At 41.1% G+C, this 27,697-nt stretch overlaps 1 protein-coding gene across 12 annotated transcripts in view; it reads left to right on the top strand.

The window, feature by feature from the left end:
• Positions 1-27,697, top strand: part of SIPA1L1 (signal induced proliferation associated 1 like 1) — a 330,102-nt gene that overhangs the window by 207,640 nt on the left and 94,765 nt on the right. For all 12 annotated transcript variants that reach the window (XM_045822209.1, XM_045822208.1, XM_045822219.1 and 9 more), the window contains 2 exons: positions 15,059-15,189; positions 20,939-21,127. In XM_045822209.1, the coding sequence (XP_045678165.1) occupies positions 15,059-15,189; positions 20,939-21,127 (320 nt within the window). The remainder of the gene's footprint in view (positions 1-15,058; positions 15,190-20,938; positions 21,128-27,697) is intronic.

Here is a 27,697-nt window from a genome sequence, read left to right on the forward strand (position 1 = left end):
ATTGTAATGTCCAGCTTTCTTTATTTACCTTTCACCCCCTGGAGCAACAGGAGACACCATACAGTCAGTCACGTTTATTTGCAATAATCTTGCTTATTTTGTTTTTCTTTTTTAATCCTATGAGTATAACAACATTAGACTTGAAGAAACTACTGTGGGATGCCTTATAATTCAGACTTTAAAAGATGATTATGCTGTGTTTAGTTTTTTGATATGGGCGGTATTTAAAGTAAGTGATAAACTCAAGACAAATCTGTTTCTTTGAAACAGGTTGTACACTGTGCTCTTGAACTTCACAGTTAATTTTGGCCAAAATTAATCAGGAAAGGTTTTACATTTGTATAATTTATTGTTTTAATGTCCTTTTCTTTTACTTTTTATTGTGATCACATAAACTGTGAAATTTGAAGGGAGCTCTATGTAGTCCTTTTGAGGATGATTTGGGCCACTAACCTACTTCTTGAGAAGCTAACCTGGGAATGGTCTGCTGCTGTCTTTCTGTCTGCTCAGGGCTTCTTGTGGCAAGGAGGGCATTAGGTGCGAAAGTGTGCCGGCCTGCTCCTTTGAAAACAAACATCCTCTCCCCTCTTGGCTGTAATCTCCCGAGTCCCAGCACTGCCTGTTTGAATGCCCACCTAGAGAGCGAGCATTCAGGACTTCCTGTTTGTTACCTGTGCCATGTCAGGTTAGAGGGTTGGGAAGCTGGTTAAAAGGGCACATACTGCTCCTCCATAGGTTTTATTTTTAAAATCAGTACAGACCCTCAGAAGGCCACTTTTGTTTGGACATGTGACTACTCAAGGGTATCTTTTTAAAACTCCAGTCACGTAGAATTTGCTTTTGTAATAAAACTGATGATGAGGACATTGCCCATTATGTCATTCTCCAGCCCTTTTAGAAAGTTCCATGGGAGAGATGTATGTTAGAATTTGGTGCCAGGGATTGTTTTCTGGGAGCTGCCACATGCCTGCCTTTCTGATGATAGGCATGTTTTATTTGCTTGTTTTGTTTTGAACCATTTTCTGTTTTACCTCGGCTCCCAGAGCCAAAGTCGATGTTTGACTGTATGACTGTCATTAACACACTTGTTTCCACTTTCCTCTTTTATTTTTCTACTGAGCAGGGTTTATGTATTTCCTTTATTATTAATGACCTCAAAAATTCTTTTTGGAGAGATAGTTAGTATACATTTATATCCAGATAACATACCCTCATTCCCAGGCTTTCTGCTCCGTTCTGGCTACGTTTCTCAGCAACTGTCATCTGCTTCCACCTGGATGGTTATCTAGTTGGCAGTTCAGCACTGCACACACAGATTTTGTAAACAAGCCTTCCTCACAATTGTCCTCTTGCTGTAAATGCCACCACTGTTATCAGTTACTTGGACGTGCAACACTGATGTCTCTCTCTTCATTTTTCTCAGCCTCCAGTCAGTCGGGAAGCCTTTTCAGTCTGCCTTAGAATTGCTGCTGACTGCCTCTTTTTTATGGCCCATTCCCAGTTCTAGAGACCTTGCCCAAATTCCAGCAATAGATGTCTTAGTAACTCCATCTCTAGCCTGCCCTACCCAAATCCAACCTCTTGCCTTTGCCAAATGCAATCTAATCATATAACAACTTACATTTTGCATGGTTAAATTTACAATATAATCATGTGATGAGTATGTTGTGTCATTTGAATCCTTTGGGACGCAGATGTTGACAGAAGAGGTATGCAATTGGTTTGTCAGACTTGTGAAAGAAAAGGGAGGAAGCAGAGTTTTTAGCAGGGAAAGCCTTTAGTCTGTAATGCAGAGCTGATACCAGGCAGGGGAAAAGGGAAAGGAAGCAACCTTGGGCAGGGGGAGTCTCAGGCTGCAGCGCAGATCCGGCAAGACTCAGCCAATACAATGGAGTAAGGAGAGAGCATCAGAGAAGTCCGGTGTTGGGCAGAGGTTGCCAGGCCCCGTTCCCCTGGGCTTGCTCAGTTCCTGGATGGGGCTGCCCAGCAAGAGTGTGACTGGGCTGGAAAACTGGACCAGGTCCAAAGACACTACAGCCAGAGACTTCCAGCTGGTTGTATGTCTCGTGGTTGGATCAGCTGCAAGTCCTTCCTGGAAGGGAGGTCGGAGTGTTGTACCTCCAGAGCTGCCACGTATGCATGAGTGCCTCCTTCGAGCTTGGCAGGAAACAGACAACAAACAAATCACACAGAAGTGTGTGTGTGTGTGTGTGTGTGTGTGTGTGTGTGTGTGTGTATGCTGATTATAAGAATTAGTAATACAAGGTGGAAAAAGTAATTCCTCTCTTACTCTAATAATTTGGTTTGGAATCTATGTCTTTTCTTACACACACACAAATTTATTAATCACACTTAATATTAACAAGAATGCCCTTCATGTTTTTAAAGTAATTTTAAAAATTAACAACTGCCCATTTATACACTTATTTACTCATTCATTGGGTAATATTTATTAAGCATCTACTCTGTGCCACTTGTGGTGCCTGAAGGAGAACAAAGCAGGTATACTTTTCTTCATGGTATTTATAGTCTGCCATTCATGCTATTAAGACAAATGAGAAGATATTAAACATTATTTTTTTTTCTATTTTTAAAAAAATCTACAATTTCTTTGTTCCCTCTGTCCAGAACTCCATTTTGATGAGATGGTAGCACCTCTGGATTTATCCTTCATTTTTTTTTTAAAGGATTTTATTTATTTATTTTTAGAGAGGGGAAAGGGAGAAAGGGAGAGAAACATCAATGTATGGTTGCCTCTTGAGTGCCCCCCAGTGGGGGCCTGACCTGCAACCCAGGAATGTGCCCTGACTGGGAATCGAACTGGCGATCTTTTGGTTCACAGGCTGGCTCTCAATCCACTGAGCCACACCAGCCAGGGCCATGTTTTTCTTTTGTAATTTCACTCTTTTTATTTTTGTTCTATGTTTATCAGTTTTATCTTATGGATAAGGGATTGGTATGTAGCCCTCTGCATTCTATTATCTTGTTTTTTCACTTTGTTATTTCAACAATCATATTTTTATTCGCCAGGAATTTATTTTTTGTTTTACTGTAGGTATTTTTCATTATAGCTTATCTTTATTTTATATGCCCCACATTTCTCCATTAGTATTAATTACAAAATTTTTATCTAAGTTCTTTTCATTGAATGATCTGTATCTTCTGAATTGTATTTTCTCTTCTCATTTTTTCTTTCATGCTGTTGGCTTTCCTCAGTTGTCTAGTGAGTGTATCACATTTATGAACAAAGACCTAGGAGGATTGGGGTAGGAGGCAGGCTTCCCCTGCAGCGCTGTGGGCCTTGTTCCCAACTGGCCTCACCTTACGGGGCTGCTGAGGGCTAACTCCAGAAAACTGGTGAGTCCTCTTGTTAACAGGGAAGTGTCTTTGTAGAGTGAAAGCCACTGAACCAGGTGCAGGAAACCCCCGTGGCCCCCCCCGTGGCCGCTGGAGTTGTGAGGGCTTTATCACCATGCTCCACCCCTGCTCCACCCCTGCTCCACTCCTGCACGGAGCTGCCTTTCCTCTGCCCCAGGGCATGCACTGGAATGGGTTGTTCTTCCTTCTTCACCTGACAAGCTCCTGTATCTGGCTGGGCTTGTGATGTCTGCATAACCCCTTTCCTCGCAAAGGTGCAGATGGCTTTCCCACCACTGCTCTGAGTCACCCTGTGCCCCTTGTTTCTGAACAAGGCTTTCCATGGTGCACTGGTTCATAACCAGCCTGAGTACACTTGAAGGCAAGGACCACAGATTAGGCAGGCCCAGTCTGTGTTTCAGAGTTGAAGGAATGTTTGGCGCTCATGTGGAGTACAAGATCTCCTGAACTGAGGAACCAGCAAATCTTGTATTTACAGCATCAGGTAGAGGCAATGAGGGCCCTCAGTGTTTGACATTGTACTATATGCCAGACACTGAATTAATGTGTTGTAGTTCCTTTTCCTCTCTTTTCAGGAAATGAGACCACAAATAAATCTGTGTGTGGTCACAGTGGTTTTGTGGAAATTAACCAAGACCACCAACTGATCCCCACAGGCCCAAAACACCATTATGTAGACTGATTTTTTATTGCTGTAAACTTTATTAGATACAACTGATAGATGCTGTAATCAGTGGGTGACAGTTTGAGGAGAAACAGGAGGAGAGGCAGGATTTGCATAATCTCAAAGCATCTCTCTGGAGATATTTGTAAATGATAAGGAGGAAGATAGTAAGGTTATATGGTAAAGACACTTAACCAAGTGAATCCAGGCCCATGCCATGAACCCCATGAAGTGATGAACTGAGAAAGTTACATCATGTCTCCAGTTCTCTTGCTCAAAACGCATAACCTCAGGCCATTTCTGTGAAATCACCAAACCCAAATTGAGTAATAAAATCTCTTCAAAGGTGTCAAAGTCATGAAAGACAACTGAAGATTGAAAAACTTACAGACTGCAGGGGACTAGGGGGAAATAACAACTGAATGCAGCCTTGGATTCTAAATGGTACAGTGAAAAAGCTAGTGAAGTGCAAGTCAGGTCTTTGGTTAATGGGGTTGTACCAGTGGTGCTTTCCTGGTTCTGCTTAGTGATGGCTGTATGGAGAGTAGAGACGCACGATATTAACATCCACGGGGAAGAGGGGAGACTGGGTTAGGGATCTGTGGGGACTCCCTGTACTGTTTTTGGAACTTTTCTGTAAGCCTAAAAGCAGTCAAGATAAAAAGTGAAAAACAAACAAAAAGTCCTTCAGGTGCAGTTGGTAACATTGGCTAACATAGGGACCATCCGGCTATCACATGAAAATGGCCGTGTTTCCCCGACTTCCCGTGGCCACGAGCTTCAGAATGACACCATGCTCACTGATTCCCGTAGTCCGACAAATTCTGTGCTGTTTTGTGTCTCAAGATAAAAAGGGGCCTTTACATCTGTTACTTTAGGACAGTTGGTAACACATACTAGAGCTTGTCACCAGGGGTCCTGAGCACCAAAATTAAGTGCTCAAAAATATATTTGCTTTCTGTATTGTATCAGTTTCTCGCCTAGTCTTCTCATGGAGCCTCCTCTTCTCATGGGGAGGCCATTCATCTAAGCCTCAGGGCAGTGAGAGGAGAGATCTTCCTGACTGATTTCAAGTTCAAAGAGAAGCATTTGGTGATGTAAAACATTAGCAGAAGTAGTTAGTCAACAAGCATGTAGACTGTGCTTGGTCCCTGCCCTCATGAGCAAAAGAGACTTCTGCAGTGACTGAATTTCTGTCTGTCTTTGAGGGACTTCCTTCCAAATCATTCAAAAGCATTTTATGATGGAAGACATCTTGCTGCTCTATCACTGGTAACGGGTAACAAAGGGTGTTTTACGTACCAAAAAGATGAGTTAGAAACAGGTGTCTCGTTGTAATTTCTTTCATTGGGATGTTAAATGCTTTTTCTTTTTCCTGAGCTGGCATTTGAATTAGGATTAACTAACATTAAAAGTAATTAATATGCATCCTTTTAAAATATTTTTATACTCATGGACCATTTGCAAACCACGTACATTTTTATACTTTTAAAAATCTTCCTATTACTTCTTATATTCCTTAAAGAAAAATTAGTGACAATAGAAAATAAGAAAATCTTGTTTGATTACTAGTGATGTTATTTTGATCTCACCTTTTTTAATACAGGCATATTCATTTTTTAAATAAAATACGGATCGTTAAATGCAGTTTTATATAGCTTTTCATGATTTCATAATTGTTTATACCATCACATAAAGTTTCCAGCTGTTGTAAATTCAGGTTTTTCAGTTTCTTATTATAAAAAATGCTTACATCAGATGTTCGTAAATTTTTTCTCCCATTGACCTTTCTCAATTTGATGAAATGTATGGGCTGTACTTAGAAAAACGTTTTTAAGTGCATTAAATAGAAGTACAAAGCAATGTAAACATGTTAAAATACAATTGCAAGAGTGTTTAAAATTTTGTGACCTACCAATATGTTTCTTTATTGCATTAACAAAAGATCTAGCTTCAGGTCTGATAACTGCCATATTTTCAAAGCAGTGATCAGCATAATCGGTATTTTGATATGTCTGCAACAACTGTAATGTGGTATGAAAGTACCTGTGATTTCTATTGTCAAAATATGTGTGTACAACTAATATTACTGTAGTTTGTTGCCTACATTTTTAATGGGTAGAAATGCTACATTTCACTTAGAAGTTAATGAAAGTAAAGATACATTTTTTTCAAGTTTATAGGACTCCCCTACCCCATAATTTCCATCCACAGAGAAGTTTAAAAACCCCCAGCCTTATATAAATGACCTTGTCATGTAAATTTTTTCCCACATGTTCAATTATTCCATAAGGTAGAGTTCTGTAAATGGAATGGTGTGAACTTTATAGGCATGTCTTAAGAGAGCTTAGACCAGAAAAGTCTGACTGATAGGTTTAAGACTGTGTAGCTCAACGTGTTCTTGCCTGCATGGAATATTTACAGTTTTTAGTTTTGAACATTTATTATAAGCCCAAAATGTTTTTTTTCTTTGATCACTAGTGGTTGATAGTGGCCAATAAAAAAATCTCCCATTTTGATTGTTACTCTTTATTTTCCCTTTGTTTCGAGTAGAGTTTTCTTTGTACTTTTTCCTTGAGTCACTTTGATACAATTTATTAATGTCAACCTAACTTGATATAAAAGTCTACCTTTTATTGGCAAGTTTGGGGGCTATTAGGAGCTGTTTAGTCACATGCAGTTTTAAGCCCCACAATTTCATGCAGTTCTGGCAAATAGACCACCCTACATGTTTTTCCTTTTTAAAACATTTTTATGTTTTAATTATAGTTGACATTCAGTATTATTTTATAGTAGTTTCAGGTGTACGGCATAGTGGTTAGACATTTATAATTTATGAAGTGGTCTGTTCAGTAAGCCTAGTAGCCACCTGGCACCATACATAGTTATTAGAATGTAATTGACTGTTTTTCCCATGCTGTCCTTCACGTCCCCACGACTGGTCTGTAACTACCATTGTGTCCTTCTCCATCCCGCCACCTTTTCCACCAGCCCCCGAAGCCCTGTCCCGTGCGGCAACCCTCAGTTTGTTCTCGGCATCCATGAACCCATGATGGACCTCCCTGCTTCTTAAGTTACTCATGGAAAGAAGAACTGGAATTTCAGGAATTTCAGAGTACTGTGCACTTTGTAAATGTGGGCAATTACTTTTATGTCACAATAATTATAAGCTTAGGGGAATGCTTTGGGACAGAATTCTGGCAAGTGGCCAGTCCTCTATGTAAATGTCCCCCATCCCTTTCTCTGACCTGCTTTTGATTATGACGCAAAGTCTCAGGCTGTTAGGTTCTCAGGGAACCTCCACCCTTATTGCTAGGGTGAGCCCTCTGAAGGCCAGAGACTGAGAACCTCCGAGCGGGTGGCGTGCTTCTCTGAAAGAGCCGTTCTGTAACAGTCAGCCTCTTGTTTTCTTCACTTTGTCAGACCTGTGTTCCATTGCACGAACAGAATATGCTGCTGCTGCCTTTTAAAAAACAATTCTCTTAACTCTTGGACCTGTCCTTTCTTTCTAATCCAGTTATTAGTCGTATTAAGATGTAATAAGTTGCATGAAAACAAAACAGCTGAACTTGGACCCAGTAGGCAGAGATATAAGCAGCTTTAGAGAAGCTACAGTTTCATCCAAATTCTCTGTCTCATGAAAATACATTTTGAGGGTCAAAGTTCATGTCATTGACTGCACTGACAGTGGCACATGTGTAGCCTACCAGGGTGTCCAACCTTTCGGCCACACATTAAATACACTGCGACACGTAATCGCACACAGAAAAATCTCATGTTTTAAGTAAACTTACGATGTTGAGTTGGGCCACATTCATAGCCATCCTGAGCTGCACGAGGTCCGCGGACCACAGGTTGGACACCCCCACAAGACTATTTTACAAAAGTGTAGTTTAAAGTTGTGAAATAATTTTAACTCCAGCTAGTAAAGTTGTCATGGTTCTATTCTTTACCAGTATCTTCAGCATCCCCCTTCTGTGGTGACTGAAGGTGTTGCTGGAGAGGATGGGTTTTCATTTTCCCTTCTGTGTGGTCAGTCTGCGTAACTAAGATTGGGATGTGAGCCTTCCTGTGGTTTTAACATTTATCGCCGTGTTAGATAGACCATCTGTTGCTGTATTATATATAACATGTTGATAAGTAAATACTTTCTGAAATGGTTGGCACCAGGTCACAGTGCCACCACCAATGCCTGAAAGAATGTGTTACGCTTTTCCCACGGACCGGTTTTTGCTTGAGAAATGTCGCCACCAATTTTCTTAGGTGTGAGATAGTGGCTAAGTGCTACCTGCTTTCTGTTCCTTTGATGTGTGTTTATCAGTTTACTTTTTCTATTTAAAATTCTAAGTTAACAATTCTAAAGAAATTGTTAAGCCATGAATTATAACTTTGCATACTTTCTAGAACTAAGTAAAATGTATTTTCGTTTATAGCTATACACAGTCCAGAGGATGCTGGTCTCACTAGGGAAATGTACAACTGAATATTAATATGTAGTCTGCAAATGTCATGAAAAGAACAGTACAAGAAATCAGAAATTGCTAGCTGAAACCCTACAGCTCTTGGGATTGTGTTTTCTTTTTTCACAATTAAAATGTCAGGCTTAACTTTTTTTGCTTTGTGCGCACATGCTTATATGTGAGTCATAACCAGGTAATGTGAACTGTACTTGATCTAGTTACTTGGAGCTTTAAACTAGTTACTATTTCCCCTAAGAATGTGAAATTATTATTTATTACTGTAAATGTGTGAACCAGAAATATGGGTATTTATGTGGAATATTCTAATGATAGCAGAACTACTTGTTGGAACTCTTTGTACCATCCTTGTAAAAACTCACGAGCCAGAACTAATAAAAAAACTTCAGGCTAAACATTTGTTTACATGTGAAATATGAAAAATGGAGGGAAAACATGGCGCCCTCTCCCTTTAGGCACAGGGAAGCCTGGGCTCAATAGCACGTCAGGAACTAAAGCTTTACGTATGATCTGGCCAGTTGATCCCTTTAGATGCCAAATTTCATTCCATTATTTTATATAAGTTATAATACCACTTCAGAAACTTTGGGGAAGATAATGTTGTATATGATGACTAAGCCAATGAACTTTGGAGCCAGTAGTTAAAATAACGCTTGAATTCTGGCACTGCTGTTTAGTCATTGTGGCTGGGAAGTGCCTTGCTCTCTGTAAATTATAATTCCCACGTCTGTGAAAAAGAAGGAAGTACCTGCATTTTCATGGCTGATGTGAATGTTGGAGTGCTTGGCGAAGTGCCTCACTTTGCTGCCTTGTGTCATTCTAATATAGTGACTCTAACACAGTGATTGCAGGGCTGGCTTTGGACATTCCAGTGTGCCGGCACTAAAGCATCGTTATCATTTTTGGTCACATCATACTTGCATTTCAAGTCATCCGTCAGCAGACTTATCCACCCTGCTGTCCAGTTCCTCTTCCCTTCCTTTGGCTGTCGTCATCCTGAATTCTCTCATCAAAGGCTCCCCAGCCTTTAACACTCAAGGGCTCCCCAGCCTTTAACACTCAAGGGCTGTAGCTCCTCTGTCCTTGTTCCTTCTCTGCCCCTTCTCTTCCCCTCCCCCGCTCCTGCACACAAGACCGGCTGACTGTGGGTCTGGCTGAAAGAGCTCTCTGCAGTTGGTGGGCAGCTCCGTTAGCAAAGGAGGGAGGCTACTGGCAGGAATAAAGGAGAAGTGCTGCCCGAAGGCTGGGGCCTGAGGGAAGGTCCTTTAGGCCAGTGACACCGAAGGACAGGCAGAACCAAGAGTGGCCAGAAGGACCAAACCCAGAGTCCTTCCAAAAGGGCTGGTGTTTTATTTCAAGAAAATAATCCGAGTCATTTGTCTTGAGATCAAAGTTTACGGACTCAAACTCAACCTGAGGCCAGCATGCTGGAGTGTCCAGAGCCAACACTGCAGTCGCTGAACCGGACCCTTGCCACTGCATTAGGGTTTAGAATTAAAGCTGTGTTTGTGTAGAAATGGTTATTTTTCTGTACCTCTATAATTTTCAGGAGCAAACAAACAGGACAAAAAAAGAAAGAAAAAACAAGGCTTTTATTGTTAGAATAATTCTGACTCAAGTTGAAAGACTTTTTGAATAAACAGAGTCTAATCTAATTGTGATAATAGTGAATTTAACAGGAAGACCAAATGGAAATGCTTTTTGGAAATAATAGCTAGAGCTCTCTTCTAGTAAAAAAAAAGATTGATGTTTCTGCACAAACACACATACGAGTTTTGAAAGATCTTCCCAGAGTTATCAAACTAGAGATTGGTTTGTTTAAGGTAGAATCTGAAAAGAGTGTTGGAAGTTGGTTCACAATGATCTCATCGCCATTCTCCAAGCAGAAATGCACTTCCTAAGCAGCTGGGGAAAGTACACAAAAATGCAGTCGGGTGTTGCGATGACACACGAAACACATTGAAATGATCTTTAATTTTTCATTTTTTAATTAACATTTGTCATTTTTATGTAGGGTTTAGTTTTATCTAAAAATAGTATTGTATTATTATCTTATCTGACAATTTATACTAAAATGTGCTTTATATTTGTATTTTTATAAATTTACATTTTTGTGTTGTAGCATTTCTAAATTTTTGTATTTAAAATGTATTAAATATTTGGTTTCACTAGTTTGTATTTTAATGAATTCTTAACACTTTTATTTAAAGTATTAGTATTAATATGCAAAGTAAACACATTCATTTTTCTCCATTACTCTTTGAGATGTTTAAGTAATATTTCAGGATTAGAGGGCTTAGTCAAATAAAGAAGAGTTGTGGGAAGAATATTCTAGGTCGGAAGGGGCAGAGTGAGTTTGAACAACTGAGGGAAGCTCCGTATACGCAGTCCTCAGAGGGAAGAAGGATGATGGATAGGTCTCAGTTGAAACTGGAGTGATGGGCAGGTGACAGGTTGTGAGGGCCTTTGGGAAGCCGTGGAAAGTACACAAGGACCCTTGAGAAACCCGAGGAAGGATTTTAAACTTTAATAGTGATGGTCAGGTTTGCATTCTAGAAGGGTCCCCTGGCTGCTGCATAAACGAATTGGACAAAAGCTCACCATTTAAAAGACTTACAAACGTCCAGGCAAATGATGATGTGGGGGAGTCAGTGGCTCTCGGGTGGAGAAAAAGGAGATAGGTGTGGGAGATATTTAGGAACTGCAGTTCCCAGTATGACGGTGGATCTGGCGTGAGCAGCTAGGTGAATGTGCTATCAGTGGGTAGAAATCGGACTGCAGGGAGAGTTTAGAGTTTCATAGGTTTGGTGGAAGGTGAAGGGTTCACTTTTGCAGATGCCTGTGGGACAAACAGTAGAGTCCCCCCACTAGGTAAACGTAAAGATCAGTAGCTTAGAGAGGTCTGGGGTGGGCATGTAGACTTTCGAGAGTCATCAACATCAAGATGGCAGCTGAAATTCTGAGAGTGCATGGAATATCCAGGATGGGAAGAGGCAGGGAAATGGAGTAATAAGAGTGGTAGAAGGAAAAATCATGAGAGGATGCTGTCACAGAAGCCAGAAAGAGAGTTTCTAGAAAAAAATGAAATGATCAGCTGTGCTGGATATTAGGGAGAGTTTGAGCAAGAGAAGGACCAACATAGGTACTTGTTTTTAACCTCAAGGTTATCGTTGGTTACTGCACTGGAGGTCAGATTCCAGTAATTCTAAGGTAAGGAGCTAGGCAGCCCTTTCCAGAATTTTCCAATGGAAGAAGAGGAGTTGTCCTGAAGTGGGGTGAGGAGTTCAGGGTGTGCTATATTTACAGGTGAAGGAGACTTGAGCTTAGATGATGATGGGAATGAGCGAGTAGAGAAAGCTGTCATGGCATCAGAGTCCCTGGGAAGGTGGACAGCGTGGAGGCCACAGTTTAGGGTGAGATTGAGTTTTGGATTGTAAAGAAAAGGAAGCAAAAGCCTGGATCCAAGGTAAGTTTGTATGTATGAAGGAAGATGACATTTGCTTCTGAACTGGCTTCTTTATTTTCTCTGTGACTGAGACAGCATTATCATTTGCTGAGATTGAGGAGAAAGCAGGTGGGGGAGGTTGCAGGAGAATAGGGGATGTTTGAAATATCTGCTCCGGAGAAGGGGAGCTGACCAGAGGAGCTTGGGGATGAGATGAGATTGTCGAAGATGAATCGACAGTGGCCCAGTGTACAAGCTTGTGAGTTTCCCCAGCAGCAGAGAACAGCCGTCACACCTGCGCTTCCCGAGGTGTTCTGGGTAGGATGGAGGAGTTTCTAGAGAGTCGGATTTCCGTTGAGTCCCTTACATGCCAGGAGCAGAATATAATGAACGCATCTCACACTCACCTTTGACCCCTCCACTGTTGTTCTGTGCTGCAGTATTAAATTATTCTTGGAAGTTATTGAAGTGCGTTAACTCTTGCTCCTTCAGTAGATGGCCCCAGGCCCAGACTGCTGTCTTGTTTTTCTTTAAGTTCTTGTCTGCTTTTTTATACTATTTCTGTCTCCTCCCTTTGTTTTCTTCCTTGTTGTCAGTTGTTCTATCACATTGCTGTCTGCATGCAAGTCTGTATCAGCCCGCACTGTGGACTTTGTCAGCATCTGGAGTTGTCACACCTCTGAAATCAAGCTGTGGGCTTGAAGACCAGACAACCAAGCTTATTAAAATTATGTGCAAAGTAAGAGTAAATCACCTCTGAGTGTGATTCTCACGTGCTGTGCTTTGAGGGTGGACATAAGTGTTTGTACATAAATTTTGTGACATTTATTGGGTTGTTTCTCAGTTGTCCATATATGAGATGCTTGTTGCCTGTTATCTCATGTACTTTTTTGAATCTCCATGGATTACGATAATCTTAGAGAACACTCAGTATTTATGACTATATCATTTATAGTTTTTTAATACTTCCAAAGTATTTTCATATGTATTACCTAAATTTTAAAACTACAGATTAGATATTTTATCCTGTCATTTCTTATTATTCTCATGGATTTTCAAATACTTACATATTTTGTATGGGAATAACATGTATTTTCAAATGTTTGTGCATTTTCGTATGAGACTAACAAACCATGTCACATCTCGGTCATTTAGTCATATCACATGTAAATGAAATGGGACAATGTAAAGTATTTTGGAAGTTTGAAAAATACATTATTCTAGCTTTTCATATATTTCTATATTTTATGGACTTCCTCATCTGTGAACATCTCATGTATCAATAATTTTAATTTTTTAAAGAGTATATATATGTACATACACACACTCAGGCACACAGTAAATATCACTTTTAAAAGTTTTCTGTAATTTAATTTGGATCCTGACCTTTGTTCTTCTCAGGAGGAAGGCAGAGTCAACACCCTTCATCAGGAGGCTGTCCCCCAACTCCCAAGGTTGCACTGAGGTTTGGGGTCTTGAAGAGAGTTCCCTGAATCATAATACCTGGCCACACAGTTTACCTAGGAGAGGCCTGTCCTGCTGTCCCGGGCCAGGCCGCGTATGCCCTCCGGGTTCAGTGGTTTCATGGGATGATGCCTTTTGTGCTCATTCCATGGAAACAGCTGCTGGCGAGGCCCAGAGCTCTGGCACGGGGCTTCTTGCCCCCCGGGGGCGCACAGCTGTTTCCTCTGAACCCATTTCCTCAGGCTCCCTTGGCTCCCTTGGAGCAGGGGGTGCTCAGTGACGTACAGACCTTTCTTCTCGCTCCAACCCAGGAAAATCTTTTTTTATTTTTTTATTTATTGATTTTCAGAGAGAGGAAGGAGGGGAGAGTGGGGTGGAATGAAAGAGAATGAACAAGAATGAGAACATGAGAGCACAAGCAATTGGTTTGTTCCACTTACTTATACATTCATTGGTTGCTGCTTGTATGGGTCGTGAGGACTGAACCTGCAACCGTGGTGTAGTGGGACAACACTCTGAGTCACAGGTGGCAAACACAAGGCCCGTGGGCCGAATCTGGCCCTCCACCGTGTTTTATCCGGCCCAGCACCTTGTGTCTACCCGGCGGCAGCACCGACCTCCTTGCCCCGAGTTCAGAAGTAGTTACATTTATACAGTCCTAAACTTACATTCGGCCCTTTGCAGGCAACCTCGAGGCTGATGTGGCCCCCAGTAAAAATGAGTGACTCCCCTGCTCTGAATGACTGAGCACCCAGCCAGGGCTCAGAGAAATCTTAATTGGGGGAAATGCCTCTCTCTTTAAATTCTGTTTTCATTAGATTTAAGGGGGGTTTTGTTTGTTTGTTTTTCAGGAAAAGCTAAAAAGCCCTCATGGAAACTTTCCCTTAGGCAGGGAAGAGCGCACAGTGTAGCCCAGGGGTGATAAACTAATTTTCACTTGGTGCCACATCAGCCTAGAGGTTGACTTCAAATGTAATGTCAACTCCTTAACAGTTAAGGAGTAATTACATTTACACAGTTCTAAAATTATTTTGGCTCTTTGAAGGCAACCTCAAGGCTGATGTGGCCCCGGTGAAAATGAGTTTGACACCTCTGGGTGTGGGTAAATAGGCTACAAAGTAGCCTATTTAAATGGTAGGATATAGGGAGACAACACGATTTTTTAAAAAAGTAGTCATGTGCCCTGGCTGGTGTGTGTCAGTGGATTGAGCACTGGCCTGTGAACCAAAAGGGTCACCCGTTCGATTCCCAGTCAGGACACATACCTGGGTTGCAGGCCAGGTCCTCAGTAGGGGGCGCATGAGAGGCAACTATACATTGATGTTTCTCTGCCTCTTTTTCTCCTTCCCTTCCCCTGTCTAAAAATAAATAAAATCTTAAAAAAATAAAATAAAAAAAAACAATAATGTAGTAAGTTGTAGAGTGATAAAAATACCCAACAAACTACCTCTCTTCAGTGTTACCTGCTCTGAAACTACACCTATGTAGTCAAGTCCTTGTTTTTATAACACATTGAAGAATATTACTATTTGTTAAATGTGTTTGCATTTTATTGATATAATGTCTGAATGATCCAAACATCAGGCAGTTAGTAACATTTTAATTTTGTTTTGTCTTATTCTACTTAAGAACACTGGAACTATTTTGGGGCCGATGAGAATCTTGGCCCAGTGGCTGTGAGCATACGAAGGGAAAAACCAGAAGAAATGAAAGAAAATGGATCTCCTTACAACTACCGAATAATATTTCGGACTAGTGAGGTAAGTTGCACAGGAGGGAGGTGAGGCTTCATGGAAGAGAGAAGAGTATACTCACAGCAGGAGCAGAGCAGTTAAATTTAATATCGCATGGTTACAAATGTCTTTAGAGGAAACAAGGTCCCCTTTCATTCATTCCAGCGGTGATAGGAATGGATATAATGGTTAGATCTGGATCGTTTTCTTTCCACTTATCTCTGGGTAGATGCAATACATGAATGGGAGTTTTGATTCTGAGAAAGCTATGTCCATTAAGAGTGGTGCGAGGAAATTGGAGCCCTCAGAATCCCAAATGGGATATTGCCTATCCTGCCCAGGAAGCTGGAAACACTGAGCCAGTTGAGGAGCGAGGGTACTTAACCTATGAGGGTCACCCAGGACCTAACTCACTCTGACAAACTGTTGTTTCGGACATTTCTTGACCCAAGGAAGAGGGGAAAAGATTTTTCTTTTTCCATGTTCACTGCACTATCTCAGGACCTCTTCTCTGGTGCCCAGAACATGGGTTCTCGGAACCACAGGCTGCCCAGTGCGGGCGAGACAGGCCCTGGGAGCAATTTGGGGTGCTAAGAGCACAGAGTACATGAATTTTAATTTTAAAATGAAATCCAGGTTTAAAAGGGGGGGATAAAATACAAATAAACCATTTCTTAAACACTGAAGAACAAGTTTTGGATTGTGAAGTTACTGTTTTCTCTCTCAAATGTGCATTTGTGCCAGTTACCCATTTATTGCCGCTGAGCACTTCAGGATGGCTGTTGCACACTAATGCCTAATACCCCCTTGAGGTAGCTAGAAAATAATAGTTTTGAAACCAGTTTAAATTGGGCAGTTGGCTTTGTTTCCCCCATTGAGTTTCAGGGTTTGGCCTCACTTAGTCATTGCTCCTAAGCTTGAGCTCCGGGGAAATTAAACGTAAGACTTTTAAAGGCATGACTTTAATATCTGATGTGTTCTATGTAGTGGCCAGAGTGAAACGAAGAACTAACATGCTCCAGTGTGCTTTTTCTCTGCTCCAGAGCTAATTGTTAAGCAGCGTAAATTCTTTTGTTGAACATGAAAAACACAGAGAACGCACTGTGTTTCTGAAGCTGCATATAGGCAGTTGGTCGTTTCTAGCCTCTCAGATCCCACCAGGTTTCTTTTTTAAACTGTTTATGCTATTACAGGTGTCCCATTTTTTTTTTGCCCAGTTGCCCCCCTCTACCCAGCCTGCCCCCCACCTCCATGGTCAGCCCCTGCACAGAGCCCAGCAGATTTCTCTGAGCCTCAGTCACCTTCTCCCAAGTGTTTTTTTCCTCCCTGTTCGTATCTTTTTCTCCTCCCAAGGCCACTCTGATTGAAGCCACCTCCCACAACCTTCCTTTTATGTGTTTTTAATCCATTTAAATCCCTCCTCTTGCCGCTGTTCTAGGGCCCTTTGTGCCAGAAGTTGACTGTTTTCTAAACCAGCATTTTCTTGGTGGTCGATTGCCCCCTTCAGCGGCCCTTGCTGGCACCGCACAGCCGTCCCCGCCTCTCTCTCCAAGATGACTACCTGCAGCGGTGGGTGGGTGAACCACGCCCACTCCTGCCTCCCCCACCCCCAGCTCCCTCCTTTCATCTCTCTTGACCTCGGCCTGAAACGCGCCACCTGCCCCTCCCTCTGGCTCTCTGGTCTTGGCCTCAGCCCTTTCCCTGCTAACCCATTAGAGTGAATTAGGTCCCTTGGGTCCAGTTCCTTAGCCTTTGATTGAAACATCCAAGTCAAATGTTGTTCATGGTTCAAAAAACCATTACCACTTGTTTTCATGTTCAAATTAATGTTTAACTGATGACAACTTTATTATTCTAGTTCAGGCCAGAAACCATGAAGCCACACTTGACTCTTCTCTCTTCCTCCATCCATTCCCCCCACCCCAAATCTTCTCCTTCCTCTTGAACCCCCAAGTATAAGCAGCATTTGTTGACTTTGTCTTCAAAATATGCCCCGAATTCAACCACTTCTTCCATCCCACTGCCTGGGTCTGGGCCAGGGCCAAGCCACCAGCATCTCTCCCTGAGAACTGTTTCTGCTTCAGCCTTTAGACCCTGCATTCTTTCAGCCCAGTAGGGATCCTTTGGAAATGCAATCCAGATCTTGTCATTCCTCAGTTCAGAATCCTGTAATGGTTTCTCATCTCCCTCTGAGTAAGAGCCAGTCTCCTTGGTGGCCTAGGAGACCACGCACATCTGCAAGGGAACTCATGTCCTGTTCCCCCTCATTAGTCTTTCCCAGCCACACTGGCCTCCTTTCCCCCGTGGCAACCTCCGGACACCTCTGTGTCAGGCCTTGGATGCTCCCCGTTCCTCCGGGGCGTCATGCTCTTCCCCAGGCGTCCTCTTGGCCAGAGCGCTCTCATTTCCTTCTGGCCTTGACTCATAAATCACAGGGGTCTTCATCTAAAATTTCTACTCCCTCATACCCCACTTCGTATCCAGTTCCAGGCTTTATTTTTTCATGAATACTTGACACTGTCTCACATATTTTACTTATCTTTTGTTATTGTTCTTTTTCTGTCTCTGCCACCAGAGTAAAACTCAGTGAGGATGGGACTCTTACGAGTTGTTCATTACTATGAGCCTAATGCGCACGATACCAGTAGTACTGTCCCTTCCTTCATTCCCCTCTCTGTTCAGTTCATTGCCACTGGCTTTCGTATATTTTTTTCCTTTCCAATGAAAATCATCCTTAATGTGGATTAATTATGATATTTTTATGAGGCTTTCATAGAAGCTAAGGAAAGTCTTTTGATGGAGACTCTCTAGGTGTCCGTTAGCTCCTGGACTTGGTGGGGCAGGTGTGTGTGATAAAGTCAGACGGTCTCCATGCGTCTGCAGGGGCGGCTCGTGCCGTGCATTTCTCCTGTTAGCAGACACGTCGTGAAGAGAGAGTGTGGCCGCCTCAGTGCCGCTCCAGTAAATGGCATTCAGATAACAGATACAAGCAAATGTCTTTTGTTTCAATAGAAATATTCATTTTATAACAAATTTTTTAAAAACTCACATGTCTTTATAAGCATGACAGTGTGTTTATGAATAAAATCTTATGACATGTGCATGCTTTTAAGCATAGGTACACAGAAACATACAAGGATTCTCTCCTTTCTGGAAATCATTAACAAAAATATTGGTTATACTAGTGATGATTCAGACATAAAACCAGCCACCGTCTTTCTCATCGACTTTGGCTTTCTGGAGGGGAGCTGCTGTCCTTCCGTGGCACAGAATTAGCAACGACTAGCATGTCTGGTCCTGGTTTCTCCACCGAAAATACTTCCAGCCCTTGTAGTTTCTTGTCCCCAGTCACATGCTCAGTAGTTTCCCATGATTCAGAAAACAAAGCAAAACTATTTATGTCCTATTAGACATTGAGTCATGGGGAAATGATGTTTTTTACACCATTCGTTGTTTCAAACAACAAACAGGTATTGTTTGAAAACTTTTTAAATTAAAGAAACAATGTTAATCTGATTAATAGACTGCTAATTCTTCAAGTGCCCTTCTCGTGTGTTGGGAGTAAGGTATCGGTGAATTTTACTTTCCCTCCCCTCATCTCTCTTCTCCATCAGCTGACAAATGTTACAGGTTTTACTTTCCGGGTGGTTCTCCCTTTGGTTTCTATTTTTCCTCCTGGTCCTGTATCTTGCCCTCTTGGCTTATTACTTGGACACTGTTGGAACTTCCTTCTAACAATTTCTCTGCCTGCAGTTTCTTCCTTCTTGCAGTTCATGTTATTTGCCAACTCGGTTTCTTTAAGGCATACGTCATTGTCATCATCCCAGTTCAAATGAGTTCTGAGATTGCCCTTTGAAGCCAGATGAGGTGCACACCCCCGAGCTGGCATCAGGGTCTCCAGCTTTGGGGTTCCCCCCACGCCCACCCCTCCCTTGTGCTCTCTTCAGGTGAAGCTAAGCCCTAGCACGCACTCTTTCCCACTTGCAGCCTGTTCTTCCTCATCTCCACACCGTTGCGCTCTGACTTTTATTTTTGAGATTTTATTTATTCATTTTTAGAGAGAGGGGAAGGGAGGGGGAAAGAGAGGGAGAGAAACATGAATGTGTGGTTTCCTCTCACATGCCCTCTACTGGGGACCTGGCCTAAAACTTAGACATGTGCCCTGACTGGGAAACGAACCAGTGACTCTTTGGTTCGCAGGCCAGCAATCAATCCACTGAGCCACATCAGCCAGGGCTGACTTTTTTCTTTTTTCTTTTTGTAGAATTTTTTCTAGATTTCATGGCCCACAGCCCTTCCATGAAGGCCTTTCCTTATGCCCTAAATCCCAGATCTCCATGTTCTGCCCTTGGACATTCTTCAGACTTGAACTTGTCACTTTTCTTAGTAAATATATCCTTCCCGAGTTGCAGCTGTGCATTTGTTGCCTCTCATGCCATGGCACAGCATACCCATCCACTCCTCCCCTGATGGTGCCACTGCAGCTCCTGCGGCAGAACAGCACCGCAGCCTGCGGGCTTCTTCAGCATGCTGGTGTTTCCTTAGGTCAGCACACAGTGTTCTGAGTATAGTAGCAACTTTGTCGTGTGGACATTTTTGGAGATCAAGACAACTTTACGCTTCATGTCTGGTTAACTTTGCCCCAAGAAATCGTTACATAGGGAAGTTTCTTTGCTTATGTTTATATTTCATAATAATGGAAGATGTTTCCAGAAGTAAGGGAAAACTTAATTTTAGTGCTGTCGAGTTTGCTGACAAACTATGACCATTGTCCTATTGTAGAAGCATTTGGGAATATGAGTAGTTTGTGCTTGCCAGCAGTATATGAGGAAATTTAAAAATGTATCCCTCCCCTTACCTTTTATTATTCAAAAAGATTTTCTAAGCATTTATTCTTCAGATATTTCTCCGGAATACTCCCTTCTTAATTTCCTGGTTAGTGTACTTAGTGGCATTTTGTAACCATATAGAATTCTTGATCTTACTGAGCTCCTTAAAGAAATACTATATTTGCCTTTAAGTAAGTGTCCTTAGAAGGCTTGATTATGAGTTCCTTTGGACTTGCCTTGGTCTTCTTCAAAGTGTTGGCCTTGTTTTTTCATATATAGAGTATCTTATATCACTTCCCTCATCCTTTTTCCTGCTCTGGCTCGCCCAATCAGAAGTCGTTTCCAGAGAACTGAGGAGGATCGCAGTCAAGGCTTTCAATGCATTTGGTTGATGTACGGTAGTTCACCCTTATCGATGGTTTCGCTTTCCACGGTTTTAGTCACCCACAGTCAATCTCAGTCCAAAAAAATTAAATATCCCCACCTGTCGACATTGTCTGCCCCTGACATCCAACCATCAGCATCCAGGATGACCCAAAGCAGACGGTCCTCCGTGTGACCTCTTATCAGACACCCAACGTGATGTCACAATGCTTATGTCATTCTCCTCGCTTTATCTCATCACGTAGGCATTTTATCATTTCATATCACACAAGAAGGGTGAGCACAGTGCAGTAAGATAATTTGAAAGTGAGACCATGTTCACTTAACTTTTATTATAGTATGTTATGATAATCATTCTATTTAATAATTATTATTATCTCTAACTGTGCCTAATTTATGAATTAAACTTTTATCGTGGGTGTGAATGTATAGGGATAAACAGTGTGTATGGGGTTCGGTGCTATCTGCAGTTTCAGGCATCCACTGGGGGGTCCTGGAGCATCCCCTCATGGTTAAGGGGGGCCACTAGATTCTCTCCTCACCAGAATATGTCTCTCTCTCAGCTCATGACACTCAGAGGTTCGGTCCTGGAGGATGCCGTTCCCTCAACGGCGAAGCACTCGACAGCCAGAGGGCTGCCCCTGAAAGAAGTGCTGGAGCACGTGGTTCCCGAGCTCAACGTCCAGTGCCTGCGCCTGGCCTTCAACACTCCCAAGGTCACAGAGCAGCTCATGAAACTGGACGAACAAGGCGTAAGTGCGCCTCCCAGAGCACATTCTCAGTGCCCAGGTTTTCTGCTGGGCTTCCAGAGTGTAGACCTTGGTATTTATGTTTTGACAAGGACAACTGATATCATTTACTGTGAAGGATGTTCTCTTTGTGATTACTCATTTTCTCTTTTCTTGGCTTTCTGAACATTTCTCATCTGATGAAATTCTCTATGGCAGAACTGATAGATAGGGTACTTAAACTGTGTTTAACTCTTTTGGTAATCTTCCATAAGTTATAGCAATAACAGTAAAGATAATAGCTAACACTAATGAACATATTCACCATGCTCAATTCTGAGTGCCTTAAATATGTTAAGCCATTTAATCCCCCAGCCCTAGGAGAATGGTACCATTATTGTCCACTTTGGAGACAAAGAATCTGAGGCACAGACGAATTCAGTAGCAAGTCCAACTTCACACAGTTAATAAATTCAAAGCCTGTAGTGTTAGCTGCTACAATATAGTTTCTTGAAAGCTTAAAATTTTAAAGTCCACCAATGAAATATTTAAACCAAGATTTTTAAATACAAAATTTTAAAAATGTGGGTTCTAATTGGTAACAAAATGAAAATGCTCAAGATTTTCTCACTTCCATATTTCCTATACCTTAACATGAGGGCCATTAGGTCAAGATGCAAATGCCATTTTATGAACAATTTTGATAGTATTTCCCTAATTAAAAAATTTCAATTTTATTAAAATGAATGGGAGTTCAAAAAATACCACTTTCAAGGTATATTTATTCTTTTAGTTCAGCCAATAAGAATATGTTGTAGACCAGTAGTTGGATGTAACTTTTCTAATCATTGTTCAGTGTATTCATTTCACTTGTCATAAAGCACAGGTGTCTATTTTGTATATATATTTCAAGTAGGCTGTCAGTATTCATGTTTATAACATGTAAATGTGAAGCAGTTTGTATGCTTCAGAAAACTCGTGATGCATAAACTTAACTATCTGGGAGGCTATTTTCAAGTAAATATTTTGAATATTTATTCTAACACAGGAAGAGTAGAAAAATGATGGTGAGGTTCAACTTTATGGATTCAGTCTGTTTCGTTACTATGGACTTCAAGGAAAGTAACATTTAGACATTGACAATAAAATCATACCCCGAGCGTTCTAAGTTCTACATCAGAATAGATTATTTTATATAAAGGAGGTATGTTTTGCCATTTCTTCTTGTCTCGCCCATATGAAGTAAGAAGTTGGTGCTACAACTGTGTAAATTCCGTGAGGTCCCTGGCACGGTTTACGCCCCTTGGGGCTGCAGGTGTCGGCCCGCCGGCGGGGCCGCTCCGTGGTGGCCACGCTTCGGTCTCATCGGTGCGGGAACCGTAAGGACACTGTAATGACTTTAATTTAAACCTAAATTTGTTTAATTCACAAAACTGTCCATTATTCTGCAATTATGGGCTTCTTATTCCTGGGGGGGTTCTAAAACTTACTTTTCTTCATATATTATTGATGATAATAACATGGGTCAGTTTTTTAAAATGCCTTTGTTGGAAAAAATTAAAATTTGGCAATCTAAGTGAGTCTCCCCAGTTTTATTTTGGAAATTTGACAAGGTAGTGGAGTCTAGGAATAGTAAAGCCACTATTTTATATGAGCAGCAATATATCTGGACTAAGGGGCATCCCCACTTAGCCTCTGTCTTTTCATAGCATCCAAAGCCAGGGTTATGCTGATAAAAAGCAGATACACATGCTTAGGCTTTTAGTCTGGGGAGTCATTTTTTGGGGTAGGAAATCTCAATGCCTTGGAATCATTTTGAGAAACTGATTATTTTGGCGCCTTTACAAATACAGATTTTAAAACAAATGCTTATAAGTGCAGTAGATTATGCATTTGAATTATTACAAAAATGCTTTTGGTTTCCATCTATATCATCATTCTTTAAAATGTCATGCTTTGTACATCCTTATATTTGAAGGGATTTATAGTATGATACCAAGAAATTAGACTCACCAAAAGGTAATTCTAAATCTGCTTTTAAAGCTTACTTAAATGATTCCTTTAATATCTTCTCTACTTTAAGTGGCTTACGTAATTCTGTTTGATTGCTAGATGGTGGCATTTTGCCTCTCAGCTCTTTGGTGTCTTATTTTCTCATTTTACCACTTTTAAAAGCTGAAATGAACAGAACAACAAATGAACATTTTATCTGTAAAATATGAAAGAAAGCCTTTCACAGAAATATAAAAACTGGGCTTTTATTTGACTAGACTCTGATATGTGTGTGGGAACTGAAGTTGGCGTTTCAGCCCCTGAGGTTTTAGAAGACAAAGCCACCGAGGCTTTGCGGTGGACTCCAGCTCTCACGTGCTCCCCCCTGAGAGCGTCCCCGGCCCGCACTGTGTGCGCATGTCCACTCCCACCGTCACACAGTGGGCGGTAAGAAGATGAAAGTGACCTGCCAGGGATTTCCCACAGTCACGAATTTAGAACAGGTTGTGACTCAGAAAATTTTGTTCCCATCTGGATTTAGTCTGTCCACCGTGATCCTGGATCCTCACTTGTTAGGGAATTGAGAGCATCTCTTAGGAGAGAAGCAGATTACATGAGTGACTTGTTTACCTGTTGTTACACTGTTCTGAGCCCTTCAGCGGCATCACGCGATTTCCTCCTCACAGCGCCTGCGCGGTGGGTCCCAGCTGTGGGCCTCTTCCAGTTGAGAGGATTGAGACCTGGAGAATTCTCTGGTCCGTTTTCCCTTAGTAGTCCTGAATGCTGGATATAAATCTGCACACTACTCGCTTTTGTTTTTATGATTTGCAAGTTTTCATATACTTTTTCACATCTTGAATTTTTTTGACCCTCAAAACTATGCTATGAAATATCAGGAGTTTTATGATCTATTCAAGCCAACCTTAATACTATGGCCAATTCAGTAGCTTTTAAATTTGTCATTTTTCTTCATCATCTAAGAAAAAACCCTTTTTCTCATCTGTTGTGTGCAAGGGGAGTGGAAGGTGGTCTTGCCAGGCTCTGTTTCAGGTCCACACATGTAAGTGTTTAGTCCAGTGCAGGCACGTGGTGAACGCTGAAGAAGTGGCAGCTGTGACTGATAGCCATAAAATGATAACTTGTTATTAGTTAGTTTTACATGCATTAGCTTGTTTAATCTTTATGAGTGTCCTGTGAGAGAGCTGCTATTATAGGTAGTGGAATAAATTATGCTTACTTTTATGAATAAGCATAACTTTCAAATCCATAAATGCTCATTGAGTAACCACTCTTTGAAGGTTATTAAATACTGTAGAGAGTAAGTAGGCTGGTAATCACAGTTCTTACCTGTGGAGGAGACAAGGCCCTAAATTACTGTAATGGAAGTCAGGTTTAATATTATGAGCACAATAAAAAAACTTGCAAACAAAGAGAATGGAAATGCAGTCCAGTGGGGCCGAGTCATGATTGGTTAGATGGATCAGGACGAGATGGCCTTTGGAAGGAAAGAGGATGTCGTCAGGCCAGAGAACAGGCAGTACCGCACTCCAGACTCAGAACAATAAGAACAAAGCACAGAGAGACAAAAGATGCAGGCTGTCCGCCCAAGCAGGAGTATGAGGCACATGTAGAGAATAGTAAAAATGGGCATTTTTTTATTGAGCAATGACTAAGGCAGGCATTATGTGAACAATTTACGTGGACTGTTTTACTACTCAGCAGCCTTTGATGTAGGTGCTATTCTTGTCCTTATTTTGCAGATGAGAGCACTGAGACACAAAGGGGCTGAAAAAACGCTCCAGATCACAGTTAGGATCTGGTGGAGGCAGGTCTCAAATCCAGGCATTCAGACTGGAGAGCCACACTTTTAACCAACAGCCTACACAGCCATCCTCCTTTTCCCTCCCTGTGAGAGGCGGAAGAAACTGGAAGGAGGCATTTATGCTTTATTGCTGCAGGCTTCAGTGCCCGATATTAAGTATAATGTTAAACCCAAGTAAAATTTATGTATAGCTTAAAAAATGTTTAAAGTACAGTTGCCATTTTGCAGTAGAGAAAATTGGTAGTCCTGTTTTTATTAGGGTATGTCAAGTTTTATGTACATGGTATTGATTTTACCTAAATGAATATCTCCACTGTTTTTCTAGATATTAAAAAATACAAAGAAATGAAAATATTTACAGAGTTCTGTATTTAAAAATTTAACCTTCAAGTTATTGAAGTTAAGGGAGAAAGTATCTAATTAGCTCTGCAATATATATCTCAAGAATAGATGTAAGGAAAAAAGCGATGTTTATTTGATAATAAATAGCACTCATCCTTTGATTAAGGACATGGGTAAAATTCTTCGCTGACTTATCCTAATTCATTGCCCTGTTGCATTATTTTATTGAGGATGAATGAATTTGGCCAGCCACCTTCCCCTTTGATTTAGGCCGCTAAATTTAAAGTATGAGCCATGGGGTAAAATGTTTTCTTAAAACCCATTTTCAATGAAGCTTTGGCAGAATAATTAGCAATCCTGAAATTTTAATCTTTTCTTAGATTATGATATCAGCGAATGCTTGTTTAAAGTTAAGATGGTTCCAGACAACTCATGGGCTCGTATGCACATTATCAGGAAGGAAATATACGTGACAGCCATCAGGACAGGGAAAGAGGGCAGTGGCATTGGCAGCCTTGTCTCGTCTCTTCACAAGTAATGATCACCCTGTACTGGCTCACCCTTGCTCTTTTCCCCGCCGAGGCTGGGCTGGGTGACTGGATGGAGTCCTTTCAGTGGTCAGATCCCATGGTCATGGTGACTGATAGCACAGCACTGGAAGTCTTTTGGCTGTGGTGGGGCTGCAGTTTGCAGTGATGGAGCTCAGCAAGGCTGAGACGTGCAGTGAGCCTTCTTTGGTTCACTATCCAAAAAGGCAGAATAATCGATTGCAGATATTTCAGTCTTCTTAACTTAAATTATGGATTGTATTTTAAATTCAGCTTTAAAAAAAGTTAAACTAGTTTTCTTTTCTACAGGACTTACCTAGTCATTATCTTTAAATGGTCCAAAAACCAAAGTATCGATGATTGTACATCAGGTGGTCCCGTTTCTGCCTCGGTCCTATCTCCTTCCCTCCCCCTGGCCACCACTCTCCTTATGTATCCCTGTGTTTCTCTGTGCAGGTGTCGCCAGTTATACGTGCGCAGTCTTATTTCCCATTTTCTCATACAAAATACAGCACGCTGTGGACACTCGCTTTTTCACTTAGTAATATATTTTGGAGATCCTTCTACATCAGTACATAGATTGCTTTTCTACTGTGTTTACTGCTGTACAATATTCTATCATATTGCTATACCATGGTTTATCTCATCAGTTTCCCGATTGATGGGCATTGGGGTTGATTCCAGCCTTTTCCTATTACAAACAGGGCTGCAGAGAAGGGCCTTTCCCTGAGTAATTGAAATTCATCTCCATGTCAAATCACAACAGGTACATTATCAGTTTAATACCCAATATGAAGATTTTTATCTTTGTGAGAAATTTTATAAAACATAGCATTAGAGAAGATAGAGAATATTATTGCATGTATAGAATATTTCCTATACATTATGCCACAGATAAAAATAGATTAGAATATGTCTGCACATGTATAAATAATTTTGATAGCATCTCTGTCAGAGTTTTTAAATAAATTTTCTACCCAGCATCCATATGCCATTTTTAAAAGCAACTTGATTTTTCTTAGTAATTTCCAATGAGGATATAATTTTCAACTAGCATTTTGTTGAATGCTACAAAACAACACTGAATTTTTTCTGTGTCTTTGACATTTTTTCCAGAGGACAGTATAGTGATGAATATTTAGGAAGTAATTAACAGAGTTATGTGTATGAAGAACAAACCAAAATAAATGCTATCAGTGTGAACCATGAGAATTTTAACAAAATGGCCAGGGTCTTCATGTTCAGTGATGGCGCAGCTTGTCACAGACTAGCCCACCCACTCAGAATAATTAGAAGCACTAGACAAAATATTAAAAAAAATAAATTTGTACTTCTGGAAATAGGGAGTACATATATTTTTCCCTGTTTTTCTTGCTACATACAGCTAAAAAACCCTTGTACATGGTAATGTACAAAGTGAATCTGCAGAGGGAGAGAAGAAAGCAGATTAGGTAGGGACCCCAGGATATGAGGAATAACCCAGTGGTCATGCATGATCAAAACTGAAATACAGAGAAATTTCCTGAACTTGATTTAAAAGTAAAACCATAAAAACCTATAGCTTATATTATCATACTTAGTGCTGAAAAACTTAATGGGAACAAAAATGTATACTGTCACCACTGCTGTTCAGCATAGTACTGGAAGTTCTAGTCAGCACAACAAGGCAAAAAAGAAAAAAGAAAAAGCATGTAGGTAAAGGAAAGGAAATAAATATAAAACTCCCTATTTCAGATAACATGGTAGTCCATGTACAAAGCACCAAGGAATCTATAAAAATTTCCCAGAACTACAAGGAGTGTTCAGCAAGGTTGTCTGATTCAGCATCAACTCAAACAAATCAGTTAGGTTTATATGATACCATTTATAGTCCTTCAACCAAAAAATGAA

Source organism: Phyllostomus hastatus, unplaced genomic scaffold (assembly GCF_019186645.2).
Source record: "Phyllostomus hastatus isolate PE091 unplaced genomic scaffold, TTU_PhHast_1.1 phas_scaffold_501, whole genome shotgun sequence".
NCBI lineage: Eukaryota > Metazoa > Chordata > Mammalia > Chiroptera > Phyllostomidae > Phyllostomus > Phyllostomus hastatus.